This window comes from Mobula hypostoma, chromosome 7 (genome assembly GCF_963921235.1).
Source record: "Mobula hypostoma chromosome 7, sMobHyp1.1, whole genome shotgun sequence".
Classification (NCBI taxonomy): domain Eukaryota; kingdom Metazoa; phylum Chordata; class Chondrichthyes; order Myliobatiformes; family Myliobatidae; genus Mobula; species Mobula hypostoma.
In genome coordinates this window covers 183526039-183553584 of record NC_086103.1, presented here as the reverse complement: position 1 = coordinate 183553584, position 27546 = coordinate 183526039, and the positions used below count along the sequence as shown (strand labels likewise).

Sequence of the window (27546 nt, the reverse complement as noted above, 5' to 3'; positions counted from 1 at the left end):
CCTGCTCTCGTTGTTGCAGGAGCGATCTCTCTCTCCTTCGCTGGTGAGAGAGAGCCTTTCTGAGATACCGAAGTGCTGGATTATGGACTGTAGTTTTTGATGGACTCTTGATCAAGTCTCTTTGAGGGCTTTTGCCGTTGCTGTCGTGGTGGTGCAGGGGGTGGAAGGTCAGTGCTTCTGTTGGCGCAAGTGGGGAGGGGTGTGGGAGGGTCGATGCATCTGCTGTTTGTGCAGGTGGGGGAGGCTTTGGGGTTTCGATGGTTCTATCCCTCATTCTGTAGGTTTTCTTGTTCTGTGAATGTCTGTGAAGAGTAAGAATTTCAGGTTGTATACTGTACACATTCTCTGACATTAAAATGAACCTTTGAACCTTTGATTCTCCTTCACCTTGTCTGCTGGAGCAAACATGCCTTCTTTTAGCTTCCCTGATTTCTTCCTTAAGTCTCGTCTTGCATTTCTTATATTTCATAAGCACCTCATCTGTTCCTACCTGCCTATACCTGCAATGCACCTCCTTTTTTTTTCTTAACCAGGGCCTCAGTACCTCTTGAAAGCCAAAGTTCCCTACACTCGTTATCTTTAGCTTTTATTCTGACAGGCACATACAAGCTTTGTGCTCTCAAAATTTCACCTTTGAAATTTACCAAGTATACCTTTGCCAGAAGACAGCCTGCCCCAATCCACACTTGCCAGATCATCTCTGATACCATCAAAACTGGCCTTTATCCAATTTAGAATCTCAACCTGCGGACCTAGATCTATCTCTTTAAATATTTATTTTGAAGCTAATGGCATTGTGGTCACTGGATACAAAGTGTTCCCCTACACAAACGTCTTTCACCTGCCCTGTCTCATTCCCCAGTAGGCCCTGTCTCATTCCCCAGTAGGAGATCACTGTCACTCACTGTCTTATTGGGACTTGTACGTACTGATGAAGAAAACTTTCCTGAACACACTTGACAAACTCTATCCCATCTAGTCCTTTCACAATATGGGAGACCCTATCAATATCTGGAAAGTTAAAATCACTTACTATAACAACGTTATATTTCTTGCAATAGTCTGTGAAATCTCTACATATTTGTTCCTCTAAATCCTGTGGACAGTTGGGTGATCTATAATATAGCCCCATTAGTGTGGTCATACCTTTGTTATTTCTCGGATCCACCCATAAAGCCTCACTAGATGAATTCTCCAGTCTGTCCTGATGGAGCACGGCCGTGACATTTTTCCTGACAAGTGAAGCCATTCTTCCCCTTTAATCCCTCCTGCTCTGTCGCGTCTAAAACAACGGATTGAGCTGCCAGTCAGATAAGCATTCACAATAAAAACATGAGTTAAACATAAATTATACACAATGTTTTACAAGAAAGAACAAAATGAGAGCAGAAAATAAAACAAACCATTGTAATAGTCGCAGTGTTGCCCTACGGAAACAGTGACTAGGGTTGCGCAGGTTGGTTAAAGAACCGAATGGTTGAAGGGAAGTAGACATCTCCACATCTTCTTATTCTGGCTTTTGTCCCCTTCCTATCCAGCGATTCAGCCTGAAATGTTGGCAGTTCATTCCCCTCCATAGATTTTTTAAAATTTATATTTATTGAGATACAGGGTGGAGTAAGCCTGCAGTCCAGCAATCCCCCAATTGAATTGTAGCCTAGTCACAGGTCAATTTACAATGACCATATAACCTACCAACCATTAGGTCTTTGGACTGTGGGAAAAAACTGGAGCACCCGGAGGAAATCCACGTGGACTCCATATAGGCAGTATCGGGAATTGAACCCACGTTGTGCTAATCACCGTGCCACTGTGCCATCCCGTCTGACCTGCTGAACTACAGATCAAACTTCTTTAGCTGTCCATGATGGGGCATCAAGTTCAAGTTTATTGTCATCTGACTGTACATATATAAAATCAAATGAAACTACGTTCCCCCGGACCACAGTGCACCCACTAAACTTATATCACACACTGCACGTAAAACAAAATATTACCATAACTAAGTTAATAAAATACAATTCAAAATGCATGTAGTGCACAGCACAGGTAAACAATAAACAGTACAATAAACAGCTTGCTGTCTTAACGATGAGACCTCAGTGGTGGCAGGGTATTCATTAGACCATAAGACCAGAAGATGTCGGAGCAGACTTAGGCCATTTGGCCCTTTGACTCTGCTCCCCCATTTCATCATGGCTGATCTATTCTTCCTCTCAGCCTCAATCTCCTGCTTTCTCCCCGTATCCCTTCATGCCCCCAATAAGAACCTATCAAGAACCTATCAACCTCTGCCTTAAATATACATAAGTACGGCATCCACAGCTGCCTGTGACAATGAATTCCATAGGCTCACCACTCTCTGGCTAATGAAATTCCTCCTCATCTCTGTTCTGAAAGGATGCTCCTCCATTTTGAGGCTGTGTCCTCTGGTCTTAAACACTTCCTCCATAGGAAACATTCTCTCCACATCAGCTCTATCAAAGCCTTTCACTACTTGAAAGGTTTCAATGAGGTCACCCCTCATTCTTCTGAATTCCAATCAATACAGGCTGAGAGCCGTCAAACATTTTTCATATGATGAGCTGCTTAATCCTGGAATTAATCTCACAGCCTAAGGTAAGAGGCTGTTACCCAGTTTGGCACTCCTAGTCCTGATGCTCCTGTACCTCCTTCCTGAGGGCAGTGGGTCAAAGAGATTGTAGGATACCACTCATCCCGGGATTTAGCCCAGTGAATCTCTTTCAGAATGTCTCGAATGCTAGTATATCCTTTCATACGTAAGGGGACTGTCTCGAAGGAAATTTTAATAGTGCTGTTTTGTGTTTTCACACACAGGTGATTGGAGACAAGGTCTTGGAGGAGGAGATTATCTTCCCGGTGAGTTCCCAAAGGACGAGCACGTGACCCATCAAGAGTTCTGTTTGTGTCTTCTCTGAAATCTGGCTCAAGAGTCCCTGGGAGGCAAGGGCCTATCTTACGCTGAGTCCGAATGTTGTGGGATTGGTTTTGCTCCTGCCACTGGTGTAGCATCACGCTTCCATGCCACAGTATAAATTAGCATCAAGGGAGAGATATGGAGGGCTATGGTCTGAGTGCAGATCGATGGGACAAGCCAGAATAGTATTGTGGCACAGACTAGATGGGCCAAAGGGCCTGTTTCTATGCCGTAGTGCTCTATCAGAACAACACTATGATTAAGATGACCATGTAGGGAAGATGCTGAACAGGAAAACCAACGTTAATGTCACTGTTCACATACAGACTTCCTTAAAGTGAAAGAAGAGGTGAAATAGGATTTAGTATTCCACCAAGGATATGACAAGCAATGCACACATTTCCAGCCACCACCTTCTCACGGCCTAACTGACGTTGTCTCTCTCTTTTGATTGACAGCTGGATTTTGCTCATCTGGAACAGTCTGAGAGGAGTAACAAAGCCCTGACACTCAGTGACATCAGCGTGGTGAGTATTTGTCACCCTCCTCCCAGTAACTGAGTCCCTCAAGTTGAGCTTACGGTTGCAGTGAAAAACTGGCCTGCAGCAGTGTCACAGGCACTCAGACCACTTGACCCTAGCCTAATCATGGGTCAATTTACAATCACCAATTAACCTACTAACCAATACGTCTTTGGACTGGGGGAGGAAACCCATGCGCACATGTGAAAAACATACAAACTTTCTTACAGAGGACACTGGAGCTGAACTCTGAACTCTGACGTCTTGAGCTGTAATTACATCATGCTATCCTCTACGCTACCGTGCTGCCCAATATAACATCAGATAAGCAGCATTTGTGAGAAACATAATTAAACATACATTATATGCAATTTTTACAGGAAACAGAAAGTCTATTTTAGTACAAAGTGGTCATCTGTTGCTAAGCTGAGGTTGTGCTGGTCGGTTGAAGGGAAGGGAAGTAGCCGTTGCTGAACCTGATGGTGTGGGGCTACAGGGGTCTGTACCTCCTGCCCGATGGTAGCGGAGAGAAGAGGGAATGACCCTGATGGAACCCTGATGATAGAAGCCACCTTCCTGAGAACCATGCCTTCCTTAGAATGCCTTGGCAAGTAATGTTCTTAAAGTCTGTCCGTTTCTGAATTTGGAGATTGCTGGCAAAAGCAGCATTTATCATGGTCCGATCCTGGTTCACACCAGCTGGGACAGCCTGATATCCACAGATGTCCTTTGTCACCCAACCACTTGATTGGACTTCAAATGCAGAAGGGGCAGGAGCAGGCTATTCAGCCCCTCTACCCTGCTGCAACACTCAGCAAGATCATGATGAGGTACCAGTCCATCACAGAAACCAGCTTCCCCTCCATGGGCTTTACACCCCTTGTTCCCTCAGTGAAGCAGCCAGCATAACGAAGGACCCCGCTCAGCCCAGATGTTCTCTCTGCTCAACCCTCCCATCAGGCAGAAGATACAAAATCCTGAAAGCATGTACTACCAGGCTCAAGGACAGCTTCTATCCCATCGTTATTATCCCCTGAGAGGGTGGGGGTGGGCCAGCTTCGTGACTGCCGTAATCCTTCTCGTGGAGGTGACCTGACGTTGCTGTTAGGGGGGGAGTTCCAGCATTTAGTCCCAGTGACGATGAAGGAACGGTGACACCGGTATTGCTGTTGGTTTATTAGTGTCACGTGTACAGAGTTATGGTGAAAAGCGGTGTTTGTACAGATCAGGTCATTACAGGGTGCATTGATGTACAGCCAGGGAAAACAATAACAGAATGCAGAATGGAGTGTAAAAGCTACTGAAAAATTGCAGTGTAGGTAAATGATAAAGTGCAAGATCATAACGAGGTAGATTGTAAGGTCAAGAATCTATCTTATTGTATGAAGAAACCATTTAATGGTCTAATAACAGTGGGATAGAAGCTGTCCCTGAGCCTGGTGGGACGTGCTTTCAGGCTTTTGTATCTTCTGCCTGATGGGAGAGGGGAGAAGAGAGAATGTCTGGGGTGTGTGGGGTATTTGATTATGTTGTCTGCTTTACTGAGGCAGTGAGGAGTGTAGACAGAGTCTATGGAGGGGAAGCTGGTTTCTGCGATGGACTGGTGCCGGGTCCTGATGTTGCTGAGTGTTGCAGCAGGGTAGAGGGGCTGAATAGCCTTCTCCTGCCCCTTCTGCATTTGAATTCCGGCCAATTGGATGGGTGACAAAGGACATCAGTGGATATTGGGCTGTTCCAGCTGGTGTGAACCAGGATCGGATGTATGTACCACTTGGAATTTGAGTCTAGGGTTTGTGGTACCATCATCGGCTAGTCTGAGAGTTGATACTGAAGACCAGAGCCCATAGTTCAATCAGAAGTCCAGAAGCTGAAGCCTGGAGACTGGAGATTGGAGGTCTGTCCCGGACTTGGAGGATTGTCCATGTATGTGGCTAGGAGGGAGAAAAGGGGCCAGTGTTGCTGTAGTGTTCTGTGTTGTTCTGCAGAGCATTATGGGCATCCTATGTTGGTGCCAGAATGTGTGGTGACTCTTGCGTGCTGCACCCAGCACATCCTTGGGTGTGTTGGATGTTAATACAAAACGGTGTACTTCTCTGTCTGTTTCGATGTACACCTGATTAATGAATAAATCAGAATCTGAATCCATTTCTCATATGGGACACAGTGGTTAGCACAACACTATTGCAGCTTGGATGTCGGAGTTCGGAGTTCACTCCTGGCCTTGTCTGTAATGAGTTTATAAGTCCTCCCTGTGGAATGTGTGATTCTCCTCCGGGTGCTCTGGTTTCTTCTCACAGTCCAAAGACCTACCAGTTGGTGGGTTAATCGGTCATTGTAAATTGTCCTGTGATTAGGTGAGTGTTAATTTGGGGATTGCTAGTGGCATAGTTCAAAGGGCTGGAAGGGCTTATTCCACATTATATTGATAAATAAATAAAATATCTTTTTCCTTTCGTGTTTCAGGAGCAGCACATGAAGCTGAACAGCATGCTGGGATTTGAGGTCCGCACCATGTTATGTGTTCCGGTCATCTCTCGGGCTACAGATAAGGTTGTCGCCTTGGGCTGTGCCTTCAACAAACGAGCGGGCAATTAGTGAGTGCATCGTTGCAAACCATTCGCAGGGAATCGGTTACCAGGGCAGTGGCAAGTGCAAGTTCTGTGGCAGACGGAGGTTGCGTTCAAACCTTGGTGTGTTTAGCTGGGACAATCAGCAATGAGGTTTTCTAATCGGGGTGCCATGATAGCGTAGCAGTTAGCACGACGGTATTACAGATCGGGGCGTCGGAGTTCAGTTCCAGTGCCCTCTGTAAGCAAGTTTGTACGTCTTCCCCGTGAGCATGTGGGTTTCCTCCGGCTGCTCCGGTTTCCTCCCGCAGTCCAGGGGTGTGCCAGTTAGTAGGTTAACTAGTCTTTGTAAATTGTCCTGTGGTTGGGTAAATCGGTGGTTGCTGGGTGGTGCAGCTCGGTGTGCCGGAAGGCCCTCTTCCACGCTGTATCTCAAAATAAAAATTAAAAAAACAAACCGCATGTCGGGGAGGATGCTAAAACGGTTCACTCAAGACGTGTAACTTGTAAATTGCTTTATGATTATATTGTTACCGAGATACAGTGAAAAACTTGCCTTGCAAACTGTTCACACAGATCAAATTGTTACACAGTGCATTGAGGTAAAACAAGTTAGATCAATAACAGAATGTAGAATAAAGTGTTACAATTACAAAAAGAGTGCAGTGCAGGTAGACAGTAAGGTGTAAGGTCATAACGAGATAGATTGTGAGGTCAAGAATTCATCTTATTGTATCAGATAACCATTTAGTAGTCTTATAACAGTGGGATAGAAGCTGTACTTGAGCCTGATGGGACGTGCTTTCAGGCTTTTGTATCTTCTGCCTGATGGGAGAGGGGGAGAAGAGAGAATGTCTGGGGTGGGTGAAGTCTTTGATTATGTTCGTTACTTTTTACCGAGGCAGTGAAGTGTAGACAGAGACCATGGAAGGGAGGCTGGTTTCTGTGAAGTGCTGAGCTGTATCCACAACTCTCTGCAGTTTCTTGTCACTGGCAGAGCAGTTGCCGCGCCAAGCCATGATGCAAGCAGATAAGATGCTTTTTATGATGCGTCGATGAAAATTGATTAGGGCCAAAGGGGGACAAGGTTCTCTGTTAGTTGGGGTTGGCTATGGATGTTGTGTCCCAGCTGTCTACGTGATACACAAGCCAGGGCAGTACGATATGGAGAACAAGCTGTTGTCCATGTAGCAAGCTCCCCACCCCCCTCCACGCAGCTGATGAATCCGAAGGAAAGGCAGAGACCTCACAGTTTGGCACCAACAGTGTAACAGTAGTTGCCAGAACTGAATGTACCAGGACTGAAGTTGCCAGGACTGCCTTAGAGACTCCAGCTCCATATTTTTCCTCAGGGTTTCCGAAGAGTGGGTATGGCAGCAAGGCAGATGAATTGCTGACTATGACTGAAAAGCCCCACCTGCCTGAAGCGATTGGTTTTAAGGCGCCAGTAACTCACTTTTGCTCCTGCTTTTGTCAGTAGAAAAAGTCCGCTGAACTGAGTAGCTAAGCCACATGTGAAAACCAGGAGCTGGACTTGGTTGTCAGAGGCTTTTGTGAGACACACACAATTGGGAACATTTAATAGGTAGTGGGAGCTAACCACCCCAACCTCCCCCCCTCCCCCCCCCGGACGACTATAACAATCTTAAGGAAGTAAAGGGGACATAGAAGCTTTTTAAATAGTCAAGAATCAACCAATCAGGTAATTAAGTTTCCGCCAATTGCAATCGGCCATGTTGAAGTTGGGTGTGTATGCATCCAACGGTGGCAACGTGGAGGTGGGATATTATGAAGATGGATGTTTGGTGGCATCCAATTGTTGAATTGTGGGAGCAAGATATTGAGGGGCATCCCATGGTGGGAGAGTGGCGGTGGATATTGTGAAGATTGATGTGTTGGCATCAATTGTTGAATAGTGGGAGCGGGATATTGAGGGACATCCAATGGTGGGAGAGTGACGGTGGGATATTGTGAAGATTAATGTGTTGGCATTCAATGAAATGAGAGTGTTGGTGGAGCAGTTCAAGTTCAACTTTATTGTCTCTCAACCATACATGAATATCCATGAATGCAGCCAAACAAAACGTTACTCCGGGGCCAAGGTGCAAACACAGTACATACATAAAATAAGGCACATATAGCACATGTAAGATGGCAAATACATAAAAGATGTCAGTAAAAGACAGTTGCACCATAAAATATAGTCCAAGTCCCTGAGTCCATAAATGATGGAGCAGTCTGTAGTCCAACACAATACAGCTTGTCTTCTACTGAGCGAACACTGGGGGCAAGGACCGACTCCAGTTTGGATGCCGCGCTACACCCTGTCCACTGTAGTGCACCGAATCTGATGCCTCTCTCCTGGCGGCTGTGAACAGGCAACACCGTGGCTTAAGGCCTAGTCCTCACTATGACCGAGGCCATGTAGCTACCCCACAATGTTGTGCCTGGAGTCAGAGGAGGTAGCGGAAGTACTTAATGAATACCTTTGCTTCAGTATTCACCAGTGAAAAAGACCTTGGCAATTGTGGGGATGACTTACACTGGACTGAAATGCTTGAACATATAGACTTTAAGAAAGAGGATGTGCTGGAGCTTTTGAAAAGTATTAAGTTAGAAGAGTCACTGGGACCAGTGAAGGTAAACCTGAGGCTACAGTAGGAAGTAAGGGAGGAGATTGCTGAGCCTCTTGCAATGATCTTTGCGTCATCAATAGGGATGAGGAAATACTGGAGAATTGGAGGGTTGCAAATGTTGTTCCCTTGTTCAAAAAAGGGAGTAGAGATAATCCAGGAAATTATAGACCAGTGAGTCTGACTTCAGTCGTGGGCAAGTTGTTGGAGAAGATCCTGAGAGGCAGGAATTATGAGCATTTGGAGAGGCATAATCTGATTACGGATAGTCAGCATGGCTTTGTCAAGGGCTGGTCATGCCTTATGAACCTAATTGAGTTCTTTGAGGATGTAACAAAACACGTTAATAAAGGTAGAGCAGTGGATGTAGTGTATATGGATTTCAGTAAGGCATTTGATAAGGTTTCCCATGCAAGGCTCATTCAGAAAGTAAGGAGGCCTTGCTTTGTGGATCCAGAATTGGCTTGCCCACAGAAGGCAAAGGGTGGTTGTAGATGGTTCGTACTCTGCATGGAGGCTGGTGACCAGTGGTGTTCCGCAGGGACCAGTTCTGAGACCCCTCCTCTTCGTGATTTTTATAAATGATCTGGAGGAAGAAGTAGAAGGGTGAGTTAGTAAGTTTGCTAATGATACAAAGGTTGGGGGTGTTGTGGATAGTCTGGAGGGTTGTCAGAGGTTACAGCTGGACTTTGATAGGATGCAAAACTGGGCTGAGAAGAGGCAGATGGACTTCAACCCAGATAAGTGTGAAGTGGTTCATTTTGGGAGGTCAAATTTGAAGACAGAATATAATATTAATGGTAAGACTCTTGGCATTGTGGAGGATCTGAGAGATCTTGGGGCCCATGTCCATAGGACACTCAAAGCTGCTGCGCAGGTTGACAGTGTTGTTGAGAAGGCGTATGGTGTGTTGGCATTCATCAACCATGGGATTGAGTTCAAGAGCTGTGAGGTAATGTTACAGCTGTACAAGACATTGGTCAGACCCCACTTGGAGTACTGTGTTCAGTTCTGGTAACCTCGCTACAGGAAGAATGTGGATACTATAGAGAGAGAGTGCAGAGGAGATCTACAAGGATGTTGCCTGGATTGGAGGTATACCTTATGAGAAAAGGTTGAGTGAACTTGGCCTTTTCTCTTTGGAGTGACGGAGCATGAGAGGTGGCCTGATAGAGGTGTATAAGATGATGAGGGGCATTGATCGTGTGGATAGCCAGAGGCTTTTTCCCAGGACTGAAATGGCTAACATGAGGGGGTATAGTTTTAAGTGCTTGGAAATAGGTACCGTCAGAGGTAGGTTTTTTACACAGAGTAGTGGGTGAGTGGAATGCTGTGCTGGCGATGGTGGTGGAGGCGGATACAATAGGGTCTTTTAAGAGACTCTTAGGTAGATACATAGAGCTTAGAAAAATAGAGAGCTATGCGGTAGGGAAACTCTAGGCAGTTTCTAGAGTAGACTGCATGGTTGGCACAGTATTGTGGGCGGAAAGGACCTGTAATGTGCTGTAGATCTCTATGTTCTATATTCAATGTCCACCCCTGCCGTCTACCAATAAAACAGTGAATTGGACTTGCAGTATTCCACCTTAACAATGTCCAACAGGGTCTTGCGATCACAAGAAAAGCGACTAGGATGATCAATCATTGTTAGACTGCACAGCACCGTCGTGCACCAACTGCTCCAATGTCTCTCTGATGATCTGCACCAAGTCCAGCTCCTTCAGTGTCTCCTCCAACAAGCAACTCGCTGATGGGGTAGACCTGAGGAACCTCAATGTCTATCTGGGTCTTGTAATTGTAAAAAAAATATATTTATAAACGACAGCAACACCTCTGGTTGGCCCTGTAGAAGCAGTTGCGATCGAACATGCCACCATCTTACTGGAAATCCTTCATGGCTACAACTTATCCACAGTATATTGTGTGCCTATCAGTGGGGAGCTTATCATCTGACGACAACCTCTGGGGATCTCTGCTTCCATGGCAACAAGCAAACGGATTTATTTGTAAAGTGTTGGTTGGATTCCTGATGGCAGCATCATTTCACATGGACTCTGAGTGGATAGTAATTGATTGAACTGAATGTCCCTGAGATTTGCTGCATCGTTTCCCTGTTGCAGTCTGACTCAGTGCACAACACACAGAGAATACTCATACACACACTCATATACACACACACACACACACACACACACACACACACACACACGCCCGTACAGTCACAGACTCATACATATGTAAACAAATACTTAATACCAGATACAGACACTTGAGTCCTGACAAATTCTAATAAATCATTTCTGCACTCTTTCCAGATAACCACGTCCTTACTACAACATGGGTGGGCATGTGGCCAAGTGGCCAAGTGGTTAAGGCATTCAACTAGCGATCTGAAGGTCGTGAGTTCGAGCCCCAGCCAAGGCAGCGTGTTGTGTCCTTGAGCAAGGCACTTAATCACACAGTGCTCTGCGACAACACTGGTGCCAAGCTGTATGGGTCCTAATGCCCTTCTCTTGGACAACATCGGTGTCGTGGAGAGGGGAGACTTGCAGCATGGGCAACTGCCGGTCTTCCATACAACCTTGCCCAGGCCTGCGCCCTGGAGAGTGAAGACTTTCCAGATGCAGATCCATGGTCTCACAAGACTACAACATGGTGGTTAAACTGTACACAGTACTCCAGGAGCAGCCTCGCCAAGGACTTATACAAATGTCCAAACTCCTATACTCCAGGCCCTGTCTGATGATAATATAGATGTCAGAATGTACATGGTGGGCCAAAGTGCCAGTTTCTGTGCTGTATATGTCTATGACTCAACAGCATGGGCTACTCTCTAGTAAAGATTCATACTTATTCAGTCCAAAAAACTTGCATTTACTGAGTTGTGTGTGCAGCTCAGCACCTCGCAGAAACCAGCCTCCACTCCATAGACTTGCAGGTTGAGTTGGTGGTGAGGAAGGCAAATGCCATGTTAGCATTCATTTCAAGAGGTCTAGAATACAAGAGCAGGGATGTGATGCTGAGGCTTCATAAGGCACTGGTGAGGCCTCACCTTGAGTATTGTGAACAGTTTTGGGCTCTTCATCTAAGAAAAGATGTGCTGGCATTGGAAAGGGTTCAGAGGAGGTTCACAAGGATGATTCCAGAAATGAAAGAGTTATCATACGAGGAACGTTTGACGGCTCTGGGTCTGTACTCACTAGAATTCAGAAGGATGAGGGGGGATCTCATTGAAACCTTTCAAATATTTTCAAGGCCTAGACAGAGTAGATGTGAAAAGAATGTTTCCCATGGTGGGGGAGTCCGGACAAGAGGGCACAGCCTCAGGATAGAGGGGTGTCCATTTAAAACAGATGCAGAAAAATTTCTTTAGCCAGAAGGTGGAGGATTTGTGGAATTTGTTACCACAGGCAGCTGTGGAGGGCAGGTCATTTGGTATATCTAAGGAAGATCTTGATAGGTTCTTGATTGGACATGGCATCAAAGATTACGGGAAGAAGGCTGGGGAGTGGTGCTGAGGAGGGGAAAGAAAGAATCAGTCACTATTGAATGGCGGAGCAGACCCGATGGGCCATATGACCTAATTCTGCCCCTATGCCTTATGGTCTTATGGACTCTGTCTACACCTCTTGCCTCGGTAAAGCATCCAGCATAATCAAAGACCCCACCCACCCTGGACATTTTCTCTTCTCCCCCTCTCCCATCAGGTCTGAAAGCACGTACCACTGATTCAAGGTCAGCTTCTGTCCCACTGTCTTCAGACTCTTGAATGGCCCCCAGTCCAATAAGATGGACTCTTTGACCTCACAATCTTCCTCGCTATACTCGTGCAAGACAAGCTGTTCACTGTATCTTAATACATGTGACAATAACAAACCAATGCCAATCATCTTCCAAAGTGATGGGGCAATGACTGTGGAAAGCACGCCATAAAGGTAGCTCTTCTATTAACCCTTCCCGATCTCTGGGTTCTGCACCACTGGTTAACATGTTAACTAGCTAAGCTAGACACTGGGGGGGTGGAACTGAGAGTGTGATCACCCTAGTCCAGGATCTGTCAGGGGTGGAGAGGAGGGGGTAAGGTGTACCAGGACAAATCAATGGATGGTCTCACAGAGAGGGATGCTCACTGCTGCTTAAGCAGCTGAGGTGGGGGAGGCAGGAACTGAGGGGTGGCAGAATGGTGGAGGTGGTTATGGCATTTTAGATCACCCCAGGTCTGTGAAGAGTACTGTAACCAACACAGGACTGTGTGTTCCCTCTCTGCCCGCAGTTACACGGAGGTGGACGAGCAAACGATTCGGCATTGTTTCCAGTACACAGCCAGCGTCCTCACCAGCACCATGTCAGTGCAGAAGGAGCAGAAACTGAAGATCGAATGTCAGGTGATGTGGTGGATCTGGCTAAATCTGGACAATGGACCAACTCTTGCTCAGAACACTTCCAACTGGCCCAGTGCCCACCAATCCAGTCAGACCAACAATCCCCGTCCAATTAACCCAACACCCACCTATCTCATCACCCCAATACCAACCAATCCAATCACTCCAAATTTTCCCAATCCAATCATCCGACACACCCTGTCCAACCACCCCAATTCCTGCCTATCCTATTATACCTGTGCTCCCAATCCAATTACCCCAAAGGTCCCCTATCCAATCACCCTATCTCATAATCCCAATGCCAACCAATCCAAGCACTGCAAGGTTCCTCTATCCAATCACACCCAACACCCACCAATCCAGTCACACAATAATCCAATATCAAATCGCTCCAGCGCACACCCATTCCATCACCCCAATGCCTACCGATCTAATAACCCCAACGTTCACCTGTCCAATCACACCAATCTCACTTATTTCATTGGCCAATGCACACCAATTAAATTGCGTCAACACTCCCCATCCAATCTCCCCAACACCCACTCACCTAAAGGCATATTATAAAGCAAAAATTAGTGGGAAGTTGGAGGATTGGGAAGCTTTTAAAAACTAACAGAAGGCAACTAAAAAAGTAATTAAGAAGGTAAAGATGGAATACAAAAGTAAGCTAGCCAATAATAATAATAAAGAGGATATGAAAAGTTTCTTCTGCTACATAAAGTGTATAAGAGAGCTCAGACCGCAGGAAAATGATGCTGGAGAGGTAGTAATGCGGGAACTATGAAATAGCGGATGAACCGAATAAGTATTTTGCATCAGACTTCACTGGGGAAGACATTAGCAGTATGGTGGAAATTCCTGGTGTCAAGGGGCATGAAGTGTGCGAAGTTACCATAACTAGAGAGAAGGTTCTTGGGAAACTAAAAAGCCTGATGGTAGATAAGACACCTGGACCAGACGGTGTACACCCCAGGGTTCTGAAAGAGGTGGCTGAAGAGATTGTGGAGGCAATAGTAATGATCTTTCAATGATCACTAGATTCTGGAATGTTTTGAAAAGACTAGAAAATTGCAAATGTCACTCCACTCTTCAAGAAGGGACAAAGGCAGAAGAAAGGAAACTATAGGCCAGTTAGTCTGACCTCAGTGGTTGGGAAGATGTTGGAGTCGATTATTAAGGATGAGGTGTCAGGGTACTTGGAGGCACATTATAAAACAGGCCATAGTCAGCATGGTTTTGTCAAAGGAAAATCTTGCCTAACAAATCTGTTGGAATTGTTTGAAGAAGTAACAAACAGGATAGACAAAGGAGAATCGGTTGGTGTTGTGTATTTGGATTTTCAGAAGGCCTTTGACAAGTTTTCACACATGAGGCTGCTTAACAAGCTACGAGCCCATGGTATTACAGGAAAGATTCGAGCATGGATAAAGCAATGATTTGGATGATGGAATTGATGACTTTTTGCCAAGTTTGCAGATAATATGAAGATAGGTGGAGGGGCAGTAGAGAGGCTACAAAGGACTTTGAAAGATTAAGAGAATGCGTAAAGAATTAGCAGATGGAATACAGTGTCATGAAGTGTATGGTCATGCACTTTTGGTAGAAGGAATGAAAGGGTTGACTATTTTATAAATGGAGAGGAAGTACTAAAATCTGAGATGCAAAGGGACTTGGGAGTTCTTATGCAGGATTCCCTAAAGGTTAATTTGAAGGTTGAGGCTGTGGTGAGCAAGGCAAATGCAATGTTAGCATTCATTTCTAGAGGACTAGAATATAAAAGCAAGGATGTAATGTTGAGACTTTATAAAGCACTGGTGAGGCCTCACATGAAGTATTGTGAGCAGTTTTGGGCCCCTTATCTTAGAAAGGATGTGCTGAAACTGGAGAGGGTTCAAAGGAGGATCACGAAAATGATTCTAGGATTGAATGGATTGTCATATGAAGAGCGTTTGATGGCTCTGGGCCTGTATTTACTGGAATTCAGACGAATGAGGGGTGACCTAATTGAAACCTATCAAATGGTGAAAGGCCTTGATAGAGTGGATGTGGGGAGAATGTTTCCCAATATGGGAGAGTCTAATACCAGAGGACACAGCCTCAGAATAGAGGGGTGTCCTTTTAGAACTGTGATGAAAAGGAATTTCTTTAGCCAGAGAGTGATAAATCTGTGGAATTCTTTGCCACAGGCAGCTGTGGAGGCCGAGTCTTTAAGTATATTTAAGGCAGAGGTTGATAGATTATTGATTGGTCAGAGCATGAAGGGATACGGGAAGAAGGCAGGAGAGTAGGGCTGAGAAGAAAATTGGATCAGCCATGATGAAATGGTGGAGCAGACAAGATGGGCCAAATAGCTTGTAAATCTTCTTGACTTATGATCTTATCCAATTGACCATCAAGTCTGCTCCGCCATTCCATCGTGTCTGATTTATTATCCCTCTCAACCCCATTCTCTTGCCTTTTTTTGGTAACCTTTGATGCCCTGACAAATTAAGAACCTATCATCTTCTGCGATAAATACACCCGACGACTTGGTCTCCACAGCTGCCTGTGGCAATGAATTCCACAGATTCACCACCTTAAAAAAATTCCTCCTCTATTCTGAAACTGTGCCTTCCGGTTCTAGACTTCCCCACTATAGGAAACAGCCTCTTCACATCCACATCCACAAAGTTGTTGTGTTTATGTCTATATCTGTAAACATCTGTGTATCTGTGTGTGCCCATATATGAGTATGTAGGTTTGTGTGAGTCTTTGTATGTGTGTGTGAATGCGTGTGGGACTGCGTGTGCATGAATAAGCATCCACTTGTGTGCAATGTGTACGTGGGAGAGAAGAGTGCACGTGTGTGTGTGTGTGTGTGTGTGTGTGTGTGTGTGTGTGTGTGTCTGTCCATACTGTATGTTGAGAGATCACTTGTGGTGTAGATGCTCTTGTGCCTGAACCTGGAGGAAGGACCTTGAGCCAGGGCTGGGCATGTTGGAGAATTCGTTACCCTATTAACTGCTGACTGTTTGTCTCTCCCTCTCTCTCTCCTACCTCCCTCTCTCCCACTTTCTCTCACTCTCTCCATCTCTCTCTCTCTCCTTCCCTCTCCCTCTCTTCATCTCTTTCTCTCTTCATCTCTCCCTCTCCCTCTCTTCATCTCTCCCTCTCTCCCTTTCTCCCACTCCCTCTCCCTCTCCCTTTCTCTCTCTCTCTCTCTCTCCACAGGCTCTTCTCCAAGTTGCCAAGAATCTGTTCACACACTTAGGTAAGTAAATATAATTTTTTTTCCCATAAAGATTAATTTTATTTGTCACATGTACGTCAAAATATTGAAACATAGTGAAATGCTTTTACTTGCTTCAGTGACCAGCACAGTCGGGGGATGTGCAGGGGGCAGCCATTAGGTGTTACCACACCCACAATTTACTCACTCTAGCCCGTGCATCTTTGGAGTGTGAGAGGAAACCAGAGCACCTGGAGGAAACCCACACTGTCACAGGGAGAACGTGCAGACTCCTTGGAGACTGCAGTGAAACTGAACCCCAATCAGTGATCACTGGCACTATAAAGGGTTACACGAACCACCACACAACTGTACTGCCCCCTTTGGAAAGAAACCCAATTTCTGCAGTGACGTTAAGCAGTAGGCAGAACGTTTTGAGAAAGTCTGCAGAGGCAGTGATGGATTAGACAGGGGTGTGTTATGGTCAGGGGGAGAGAGTCACACTCACAACAAGACGTGGTCTGACTAATGCTGACCTGCTTGTGAGAATCATACCTCTACACCCGTGTGGATAAAACCCGCCCTCCTTCAATCTCCAGCTCGGGGGGATGAACTCCACAGGTTAACTGGAATCATAGAGCAATAGAGTATGGATACAGGCCCTTCGGCCCAGACAGTCCATGCTGACCATGGCGCCCATCCAGCTAGTCCCAGTAGGGGTGACGCCGTTGTGTAGCGGTTAGTGCAACACTGTAACAGTCCCAGTGATCCGGGTTCAATTCCTGCCGCTGTCTGTAAGGAGTTTGTACACTCTCCCCTCAACTTGGTGGGTTTCCTCTGGGTGCTCCAGTTTCCTCCCACGTTCCAAAGCTGTATGTGTTGGTAAGTTAGTTGGACACATGGGTGTAATTCGGTGGTGTGGGCTCGTGGGGGCGGAAGGGCCTGTTACCTTGCCGTACCTCTAAATTAAAATAAAAAATAAATAAATACATTAAAAAAATTCTGCTTTTGGCCCATATCCCTCTAAGCCCTGCCCCTCCACGTACCTGTCCAAGAGCTTCTGAAATAGTCATAGTCATACTTTATCAATCCCAGGGGGAAATTGGTTTTCGATATAGTTGCACCATAAATAATAAATAGTAATAGAACCATAAATAGTTAAATAGTAATATGTAAAATTATGCCAGTAAATTATGAAATAAGTCCAGGACCAGCCTATCGGCACAGTGTGTCTGACCCTCCAAGGGAGGAGTTGTAAAGTTTGATGGCCACAGGCAGGAATGACTTCCTATGATGCTCTGTGCTGCATCTTGGAGGAATGAGTCTCTGGCTGAATGTACTCCTGTGCCCACCCAATACATTATGTAGTGGATGGGAGACATTGTCCAAGATGGTATGCAACTTAGACAGCATCCTCTTTTTCAGACACCATCGTCAGAGAGTCCAGTTCCATCCCCACAACATCACTGGTCTTACAAATAAGTTTGTTGATTCTGTTGGTGTCTGCTACCCTCAGCCTGCTGCCCCAGCAGCATAATACTGTTGAACCTGCCTCAGCCACTTCCTCTGGCAGCTTATTCCGTGGATTCATCATCTTCTCATGGAAAAGCTGTCCCTCTGATTACTTTTAAACCTTTCTGCTCCTATATCTTATGGTCTTATGTCTTATAAAGAAAGGACTGATGAATGAAGGGATAAGGGGATAGTCCTGATGAAGTGTCTCGCCTCTCCATGGATGTTGCCTGACCTGCTGAGTTCCTCCAGTGTGTCGTGTGTGTGGATTTGCCTGTGGTTCATTGCTTCTGCAATGTATTGTGTTTGTCAGCTCCTTAATGTCTCATTTGTACTGCTCCTGTTATTCTGCACATATAACTGCCGGAAGGCAGAGGAAATTGGATTTACTATTCAGGTTATGCTAATAGCATACCGTGCCAACAGGAGCATCGCCTACAACTGATTGTTGTTGAATGCATCGCCTCTTCCTCAAATTACACATCAAACAAGCTGCCAATGAACTGACCTTAAAGGCACGGTCTAGGCCGTCACCTGGAATGGTATGAGTCTAGGGGAATGTTGTTAGAACAGAGACATAGGAGCAGAATTATGCCACTTGAGTCTGCTCCGCCAAGGCTGATTTCTGATCTCTCTACCGCATCTCCCTGCCTTCTTCCCGTAACACTGAATATATAAAATAGATCATCACCCTTTGGCCCACAACGTTGTACTATCCTTTTAACCTAACCCTTCGCTTCTATATATCCCTTCATTTTTCTATCATCCATGTGCCTATCTAAGAGTCTTTAAATGCCCCTAATGTATCTATGGGTGGCGGGGTGGAGATATGTCTCTACCAAAGGAGGTGTAAAGCGTTTCTTCCCTCCGCTAGCCTGCAGGTCACCCTTGGGCAAGGTGTAGCACCTGCTTAGCCCCCCAATCAGGGTCACGTGAAGCCGTGGGAGCAGGTGCTACACCTTGCCCAAGGGTGACCTGCAGGCTAGCGGAGGTCGTATTACTGCATACAGATGGTCGTATTAGCAGCTGGTGAATATCACAAGTCCTGGTTATGTGACCACTGACACCAGGCAGTGTTGATAATGGCTGGGGTCACCCGTCTTGTAAAGACACTGCCTAGAAGAAGGCAATGGCAAACCATTTCTGTAGGAAACTTTTCCAAGAACAGTTAAGGTCATGGAAAGACCATGATCGCCCACGTCATAACACATGGCAGATAACGAATGAATGAACTATTGTATCTGCTTCTACCACCACCACTGGCAGTATGTTCCAAATACTCACCACTCTCCTCTGACTTTGTTCTGACATTCCTCCCCCCACCACCTACTTGTCTCCAATCCCTCCTAAACTTTGTTCTGACATCCCCTCCCCACACTTACCAACAATCACCTTAAAATTATGTTCCATCATATTAGCCATTTCCGCCCTGGAAAAAGTCTTTGGTTATCGACTCAATCTATGCCTCTTATCATCTTGTATGCCTCTATCAAGTTACCTCTCGTCCTCCTTTGCTTCAAAAAGAAAAGCCCTAGCTCACTCAACCTATCTTCATTAGACATCCTCTCTGATCCAGGCAGCCTCTCGGTAAATCTCCTCTGCATCCTCTTATTGGCCTTTAAGGCACAGTTAGGTCTGTGAATCTAGGGAAGTGTTGTAAAATAGGGGAACCTAGGATTACAAGTACATAATTCTCTCAAGGTGTGGTCACAAGTAGACAGGTGAAGGAGGCGTTTGGCATGTTGGCCTTTATCGGTCATGACACTGAGTACAGGAAACGCAAGAGGCCGCAGGTAATGGTATCTGGAGTAACACACAAAGAGCTGAAGGATTTCAGCAGGTCAGGCAGCATCATCGGAGGGAAATAGTTAACCCTTCAAACCCTCCCTGGGAAAAGACCCTCTGTCCACCCTATCGGAGTCTCTCATAATCTCATAAGCCTCTATCAGATCTCCCCTCAGTCTCCACCACTACAGAGAAAACAACCCAAGTTTATCCAACCTCTCCTTATAGCTCAACCATTCAGAATGCTTCCAACTGTAACACACACAAAGTGCTGGAGGAACTCAGCAGGTCAGGCAGCATCTGTGGAAAAGAATAAACAGTCTACCGGAGTCTTGGTAAAGAGCCTTGGCCTGGAACGTCAACTGGTCAACTGTTTATTCCTCTCTATAGATGCTGCTTAACCTGTTGAGTTCCTGCAGCATTGTGTGTGTGTGAGTGTGTGTGTTACTCTGGATTTCCAGCATCTGCAGAATCTCTTGTGTTTATGCTTTGAACAGTACATCTGTATAGGTTTATTAAAGTATGCAGTGGTAAACAAAAGTTCCTGAACCTGGTGAGGAAGTAACGAAGTCGTTTGTTATTTACCTCCTCCTTGCGAGGGGGGAGGTACAAGAAGATGGCATGGCATGGGTTCTGGGTATCTTTGACCATATCTACAATTTGTACCTGTACTGTACTGTTCTATATTTTCAATTAAACAGCCGGCTCAGCGGCTCCTTCTCAGGGCTGAGCAATAAATACTGCACTTCCCAACAAATGCCAGGTCACAATCAGGTGTATTATCACTGGCATCTGTCGTGAAATATGTTGCTTTGCGTTGCAGTACAGAGCAAGACAGAAAAAAATTACTGTAAGTTACCAAAAGAAATATTTTTAAAAAGTGGTGAAAAAAGAGGGTGAAATAAAGAGGTGTTGTTCGTGGGTCATTCAGAAATCTGATGGCAGGGGGAAGAGTCAGTCAGAATCAGCTTTATTATCACTGGCATATGTTGTGAAATTTGTTTTGGGGCAGCAGTACGTTGCAGTATATAAAAACAAAAATACTCCTTACAGTAAGGAGTGCATTGAAAATGTCAATTAAATAATTAGTGCAAAAAGAGTGAAAAAAGTAGTGAGGTAATGTATTTAAAAACGTAAACACGAGGAATTCTGCAGATGCTGGAAATTCAAGCAACACACATCAAAGTTATTGGTGAATGCAGCAGGCCAGGCAGCATCTCTAGGAAGAAGTACAGTCGACATCTCGGCCCGAAACGTTGACTGTACCTCTTCCTAGAGATGCTGCCTGGCCTGCTGTGTTCACCAGCAACTTTGATGTGTGTTGCTTGACGTAGTGTACATGGGTTCAATGTCCTTTCAGAAATCTGATGGAGGAGGGGAAGAAGGTGTTGCTGAATCACTGAGTGTGTGTCTCAGGCTCCTGTACCTCCGCACTGATGGTAGCGGTGGAGAAGAGGGCATGTCCTGGGTGGTGAGGGTCCTTCATGGTGGATGCCATTTTCTCGAGGCATCGACTTTGGAGGGTATTCTTGATGGTGGGGAGGCTCGAGCCCGTGATGGAGCTGACTGACACTACGTCCACACTAGACCGGATAAATCCGTAACCGAAGCTTTTTTCTCTTCGTTTTGACTCTCCGTCCACACTGAAACGACGTTTTCCTCCCCCGAAAATGGAGCTTTTCAGAAACACCTCTCCAGAGTGAATAAATCTGAAAACGCCTAATATCCAGCGTAGTGTGTACGGGGTAACCAGCTATTTTTAAGAACGCTGTCATGACGTGCCGGAACAAATGGTGGCGGCAACGCAGCATTTCATTCTTTTCTTGAATGCAGCCTCCAACACCACAACAATATCTGACAATAGATGTGTAACAGCCTAATGTAACATTGTATGGAAATACAAGATAACACTGATGCAGACATGTTTTATACATTTAACAAGGTGCTTTATTAATGAATTGGTTGTGCAAACATTCAATAGATGCAATTGTCACTTTTGCCCAGTAACTCGTTTTATTGCATACGTTAAATACAGCAAAATAATACACAAAGACATGGCAAAAGTAAAGGCAAACAAATGAGGTAACAGCAAATTTCACTTTTGCCCAGTAACAAGCCTTATTGCATTTAGTTGTAGCTGTCGTCCCTTTCATCGGTGAAGAGGCTATGGTTGCAGGAAATGTTTCTGGACAAACGCGCACCAAGTCTTTCGTTTGGCAATTTCCTTTTAAGTTTTTCTAGTCTGTAACTGGACAAACGCACACCAAGTATACCGTTTCCTCTTCACTTGTTTTCTGTGTGTCCTGCGCATGCCCAGTAGGTGGAGATTCGCCCAAATATCCGTTTTAATGTGGACGGAGATATTTTCAAAAACACCTGGTGTGGACGCCTATCGTTTTTACACAAAACCAGCGTTTTCAAAATGATCTGGTCTAGTGTGGACGTAGCCTGAGTCTACAACCCTCTGCAGCCTTTTCAGATACTGTGCTGTGGCCCCTCCATGCCTAACCGTGATGCAACCAAAGTTCAAAGTCAATTTACTATCAAAGTACATATATGTTACAATATACAACCCTGAGATTCATTTCCTTGCGTGAAATCACACGAAGAATCTCATAGTTGTATATGGTGACATATAAAAATATGCTGGAGTCCTGTGAAATGAATACCAATTATCGTTGTTTCTATGTGAAGCTGCTTCTCCACATTAGAAAGGGTTAGGAACACTCGGAGGGTTTCAAGGTGACTGCCTGTTCTGACTTTTGCAGATAACGTTACAGTGCTCCTTCAAGAGATCATTCAGGAAGCACGCAACCTTACCAATGCGGAGAGGTGAGTCCCACCGACAGGTAGGTACTGGGGCTTCAGCAACATCTTTCTTTTCTCAGCAAGAAGACTGGCAGCTTCGAGCTCCAATCCGGAGATCAGGCCTCGGTTACACAGAGGGAGTGGCCTCCCAGTCAGAGGTGAATTGATATTCTTCTTCTTCTTAAGCCAATTGCCCCTAATGAGGTGAAGACCTCCATCCAGAGTGCTTTGTCCTGGGACAAAGTTTGGTTGTCTCCTTGGCTTCTGCTTTCACCCCATGACTTCATACATCTTCTCAGTGAAGGTCCTTCCTCTCCCAGGGATCAGGTCTTTGGAGCTTCTGTTGGCGTTTCTGTAGCTCTGGGTTTTTATGGGATGGGGTTGCTAACCCCATGTACAACCCTCCTCCTTTAGCAGACAGGCTTGGGATCATCCATGGTGGTGTTTGAACTGGTATTGGAATTGGTTTAGTTTTGTCACATGTACTGAGATACGAGAAGAGCTTGTCTTGCATACTGTTCGTACAGATCAAATCATTACACATTGCATTGTGGTAGACTAAGGGAGAACAATAACAGAATGCAGAATAAAGTGTAAAAGTTACTGGAAAAGCGTAGTGCAGGCAAACAATGAAGTGCAGGATCGTAACATCACAAGAGATTCCACAGATGCTGGAAATCCAGAGCAACACCACATAAGATATTGGAGGAACTCAGCAGATCAGGCAGCATTTATGGAAATGAATAAATAGTTGATGTTTCAGGTCGAGACCCGTCATCAGGGCTGAAAAGGGAGGGGGAAGATGACAGAAGGTGTGGGGAAGGAAGGAGTATAATCTAGAAGGTGATAGGTGAAGCCAGGTGACTGGAGGAAGAGTGAATGAAGTAAGAAACTAGGAGTTGATAGGTGGAAAAGGTAAAGGTCTGAAGAAGAAAGAATTTGATAGCAGAGGAGAGTGGACCATGGGAGAAAGGGAAAGAAGGGAGGACCATGGGGAGGGGATAAGCAAGTGAGGAGAAGAGAAGAGGTAAGGGGGGCAGAGTGGGGAATTGAAGAAGAGGGAAGAGGAGGGGGGAAATTACCGGAAGTTGGAGAAATTGATGTTTGTGCCATTATGTTGAAGGTTACCCTGACAGAAAATGAGGCGTTGCTCCTCCACCCTGAGAGTGGCTTCATCATGGGGGTAAAGGAGGCCATGGACCAATGTGTTGGAATGGGAGTGGGGATTGGAATTAAAATGGTTGGCTACCGAGAAATCCTGCTTTTTGTGGGTGGAGCAAAGGATCATAATGAGGTAGATTGTGAGGCCGAGTCCACGCTGTGTATCAGGTCAGACATGAACAGAGCCCTGCCTGTCCTCTGGCCTTAATCCCCAGGCATAATTCATCATCCTGAACAATGACTGGTGGTGTCTGCTCTGTGCTACGTGTAGTATCAATGCAAACATTCCATTGGCTGTGAAGCACCTGGGGATGTTAAAGGTGTTATAGAAATGCAAACTTTAGAAAGAGTGTCACCCTAAACCTAATCTTGATTTTGAAAGAAAGAAAGGAGATAACAAAATCAAGGTCTCTGTGTTTTATGATCTTCATTAATGCCGAGCCCTTTGTCCAAGTGTTTTCTCACCTATCCAAATGACTTCTGCTCTCAGATTATATTTGACAACAACCCCAAAAAGCAAACTGGAATGCTTTTTGAACATAGAACAGTACTGCATAAGTACAGCCCATTCGGCTCACGATGGTATGCTGATCTTTTAACCCACTCCTAGATCAATCTTCACCCCATCCTGATGAAGGCTCTCAGCCTGAAGTGCCGACTCTTTACTGTTTTCCAAAGAGGCTGCCTGGCCTGCTGAGCTCCTCCAGCATTTTGAATGTGTTGCCTGGGTTTCCAGCATCTGCAGATTTTCTCTTGTCTGGGCCAAGATCAATCTCTAATTGTTCCCTCCTATGTAGCTCTCCATTTTTCATTCATCCATGTGCTTATCAATAGGTTTCAAAGGTTTCAAAGGTACAATTTAATGTCAGAGAAATGTATACAATATACATCTTGAAATTATTCTTCTTCGCAGACATCCACGAAAACAGAGTGCCCCAAAGAATGAATGACAGTTAAATGTTAGAACCCCAAAGTCCCCCAGCTCCCCCTCCCATGAATAAGCAGCAGCAAAGAGACGACACTCCCTCCCCCACCAGAAAAAAAGCATCTGTGCCCCCCACCGAGCACTCAAGCGTGACGCAGAATTCCAGTACCCCAAAAACTACTCGTTCACCCGGTCATTTGACATACCACAGGCTCTCTCTCTCTCTCTTTCCCTAATAAGGGAAAAAGAAGTGTCCCTGTTTCACAGCGTACTCTCGCTTATCGAAGAGTATCTTAAATGTCCCTAATGTATCTGCCTCTACCACCACCCCTGGCAACACGTTCCACTAACTCACCACTTTCTGTGTGAAAAAAAACTTACCTCTGATATCAACCCTACAATTTCTTCGAATCAGTTGACAATCACATCAAATGGATGTGCATTAGAACATTATACCATACTACAGGTCCTTTGGCTCACGATGTTGTGCCGATCTTACTATCAATCTAACGCTTTCCTAACATATAGCCCTCCTCTCTTAAATGTCCCTGATGTATCAGCACTACCTCCACCCCGGCAGTGTGTTCCAAGCACCCACCACTCTCTGTGTAGATAATCAACCTCTGACATCTTCACACCCCCCCCCCCATACTTTCCCACAATCACCTTCCCCTGGGATCAATAAAGTATGACTATGACTATGACTTAAAATTGTGCTCTCCCAGTCATCTCCTGGGAAAAAGTCTCTGGCTGTCCACTCCGTCAGTACCTCTTATCATCTTGTACACCTCTACCAAGTCTCCTCTTATCCTCCTTCTCTCCAAAAAGAAAAGTGCTAGCTCACTCAGCCTATCTTAATAAAACATGCTCTTTAATCTGAGCAGCATCTGTTAAATTTTAAACATAAGAGATTATGCAGATGCTGGAAATCTTGAGCAACACACACAAAATGCTGGAGGATCCCAGCAAGCCAGGCAGCATCTATTACAACCATAAAATATAGGAGCAGAATTAGGCCATTCAGCTCATCGAGTCAACACTGGAAAGGGAGGGGGAGTAGTCAGAATTCCAGTAAATCTCCCCTGTACTCTCTCTAAAACTTCCACATCCCTATAACGGAGCAACCAGAATTGAACACAATACTCCAATTTTTTACTCAGGTTGAAGGGATTTAGTGAATCTCAGGTTAAAAGCATAAAATGAATAAAACCAATGATTAAAGGTGCCATAGGAAGACAAGTTATGGCTACTGCTGTCTTCTCAACAAGGATCCCTTCTAAAGGCTGATTTATACTTGTGTGTACTAGCTTACGCCTCAGCCTATGCAAGTGGGCTATGTAGTTGTGAGCATTTATACTTGTGAGTTGGTGTGTCTGCATCACTCTGCAATTCACCGCCAAAATGCTAGTTGGTGGTGGGGTTTCTATGCCATTGAGTTGAGTTTCTTCGTGTCGAACTCAACACGAAGAAACTCAAGCTTCAAACAATGGCGACTGAAACTGAAGGAGGGTGAATTTTCTGTGCTTGTCCGGCCACTGAGAGACATGGACGAGGAAATGCATTTCAAATATTTTCGGATGTCGACAGGTAGATTTGACGATTTGGTTCATCGTCTCCAACCATTTATTTTGCATCAGTGTGTACGCACAGTATACTCAGACTGGCAATCACCATTCGAGTTTTAGCTTCAGGTAGAAGTCAACAGGCTGTAGCAGCTAGCTACAAACTGGCGTCAAGCACAGGGTCCTCCATAATTTCAGAGGTCTGTAAAGCTTTATGGAAAGCATTGCAGCCAGAGTTCCTTCCCTGCCCTTCAGTCGCCCAATGGGAAGCTATTGCAGCGTAGGAGGAAATGTGATGCTATCAAGCGGACCAATCACACTTGTTGCGGTCTACGATGCTGCGACACGTAATTACATTTTGGGAGAGGTGCGCGTTAGGCTACGGCGTAGGGTTCAGCGTAGATACTGCGTAGGGTTCGCGGCTACGCCATACCTACAGCGTACATTTAATGCACAAGTATAAATCAGCCTTAAAGAGGGAGTTTCTCCTGATGCAGAACCCCTCTTAAAGAGAGAGGCTCCCTGGCACCTTCCCCCTTATTAAAGAGGGAGTCTTTTCATCATGTCCCCTCTGTAAAAACATCTCCTCTACTTAAAGGGGGAACTTCTACCCATCAAATTATTTTATAGGAAACCGTTGCTCATCATTTTAAAGGGAACCTCTATACATTGCCTACATCTTAGAAGAAACCCTCTGTCCATTGGCTACACTTTTTAACGATAGTCTGTTCCCATTGGCCACTGCATTGAAAGAGGCCTCTCCCTATTGGTACAACTTTTATAGAGGCTATCTCCCCATTAGCTTCTCCTGTTAACATGAGTCTCTCCTTACTGGCCACACTTTGTAATGAGTCGCTTCCCCACTGGCTACAGCTTTTAATCAGGCACTCTCCCCATTGGTTACACCTTTCAAAGCGGCTCTCTTTCCATTGGCTACATCTTTTAAAATGAGTCTCTCATCATTTGCTACACCTCTTAAAGATAGTCTATCCCCATTGACTACACCTTTTAAAGAGCATTCTGATTGGCTATACCTTTTAGAGGGATGGCCAGTTCCCTTTAGCTACACCTATTATTCAGTACCCTCATCGGCCATACCCACTAAAGAGGGTCTCCCCCTGCCCTGTAGGCAGTTACTTCCCTTGATGTCTGTCAGTGATGTTAAACTCATTCCCTCTTTCCCTCCCACAGCTGTTCGGTGTTCCTGTTGGAGCAGAACAACAAGGAGCTTGTTGCAAAAGTGTTCGATGGAGGATTTGTAACTGATGAGGTGAGGGGCTTTCTCTGGTCAAACTGACAATGTCTGGCTGGGATGCATCACTGGGGCTTGTGAGAGCAGAGTCTATTTGTACCACACAGATTCATGCTACAGGACTGAGGAGAGGATGAAAGTTGAATAACATAGGAAGGGAGAGTGCTTGGGGGTAATTTTCAGCTCTTGAAAGGCCATTCAGCCCAACTTGTCTGTGCTGACCAAGATACCTATTAATACATAAATGATTTTGGTAATTGGTTCATTATTGCCACATATACTGACTGACATA

The 27546-nt window shown here is 45.3% G+C and overlaps 1 protein-coding gene across 6 annotated transcripts in view; it reads left to right on the top strand.

Moving 5' to 3' along the window:
* LOC134349806 (cGMP-dependent 3',5'-cyclic phosphodiesterase) overlaps positions 1-27546 on the top strand; it is a 309387-nt gene that overhangs the window by 220944 nt on the left and 60897 nt on the right. For all 6 annotated transcript variants that reach the window (XM_063054695.1, XM_063054696.1, XM_063054698.1 and 3 more), the window contains 7 exons: positions 2839-2880; positions 3397-3465; positions 5923-6053; positions 12933-13044; positions 16252-16291; positions 22315-22378; positions 27194-27272. In XM_063054695.1, the coding sequence (XP_062910765.1) occupies positions 2839-2880; positions 3397-3465; positions 5923-6053; positions 12933-13044; positions 16252-16291; positions 22315-22378; positions 27194-27272 (537 nt within the window). The remainder of the gene's footprint in view (positions 1-2838; positions 2881-3396; positions 3466-5922; positions 6054-12932; positions 13045-16251; positions 16292-22314; positions 22379-27193; positions 27273-27546) is intronic.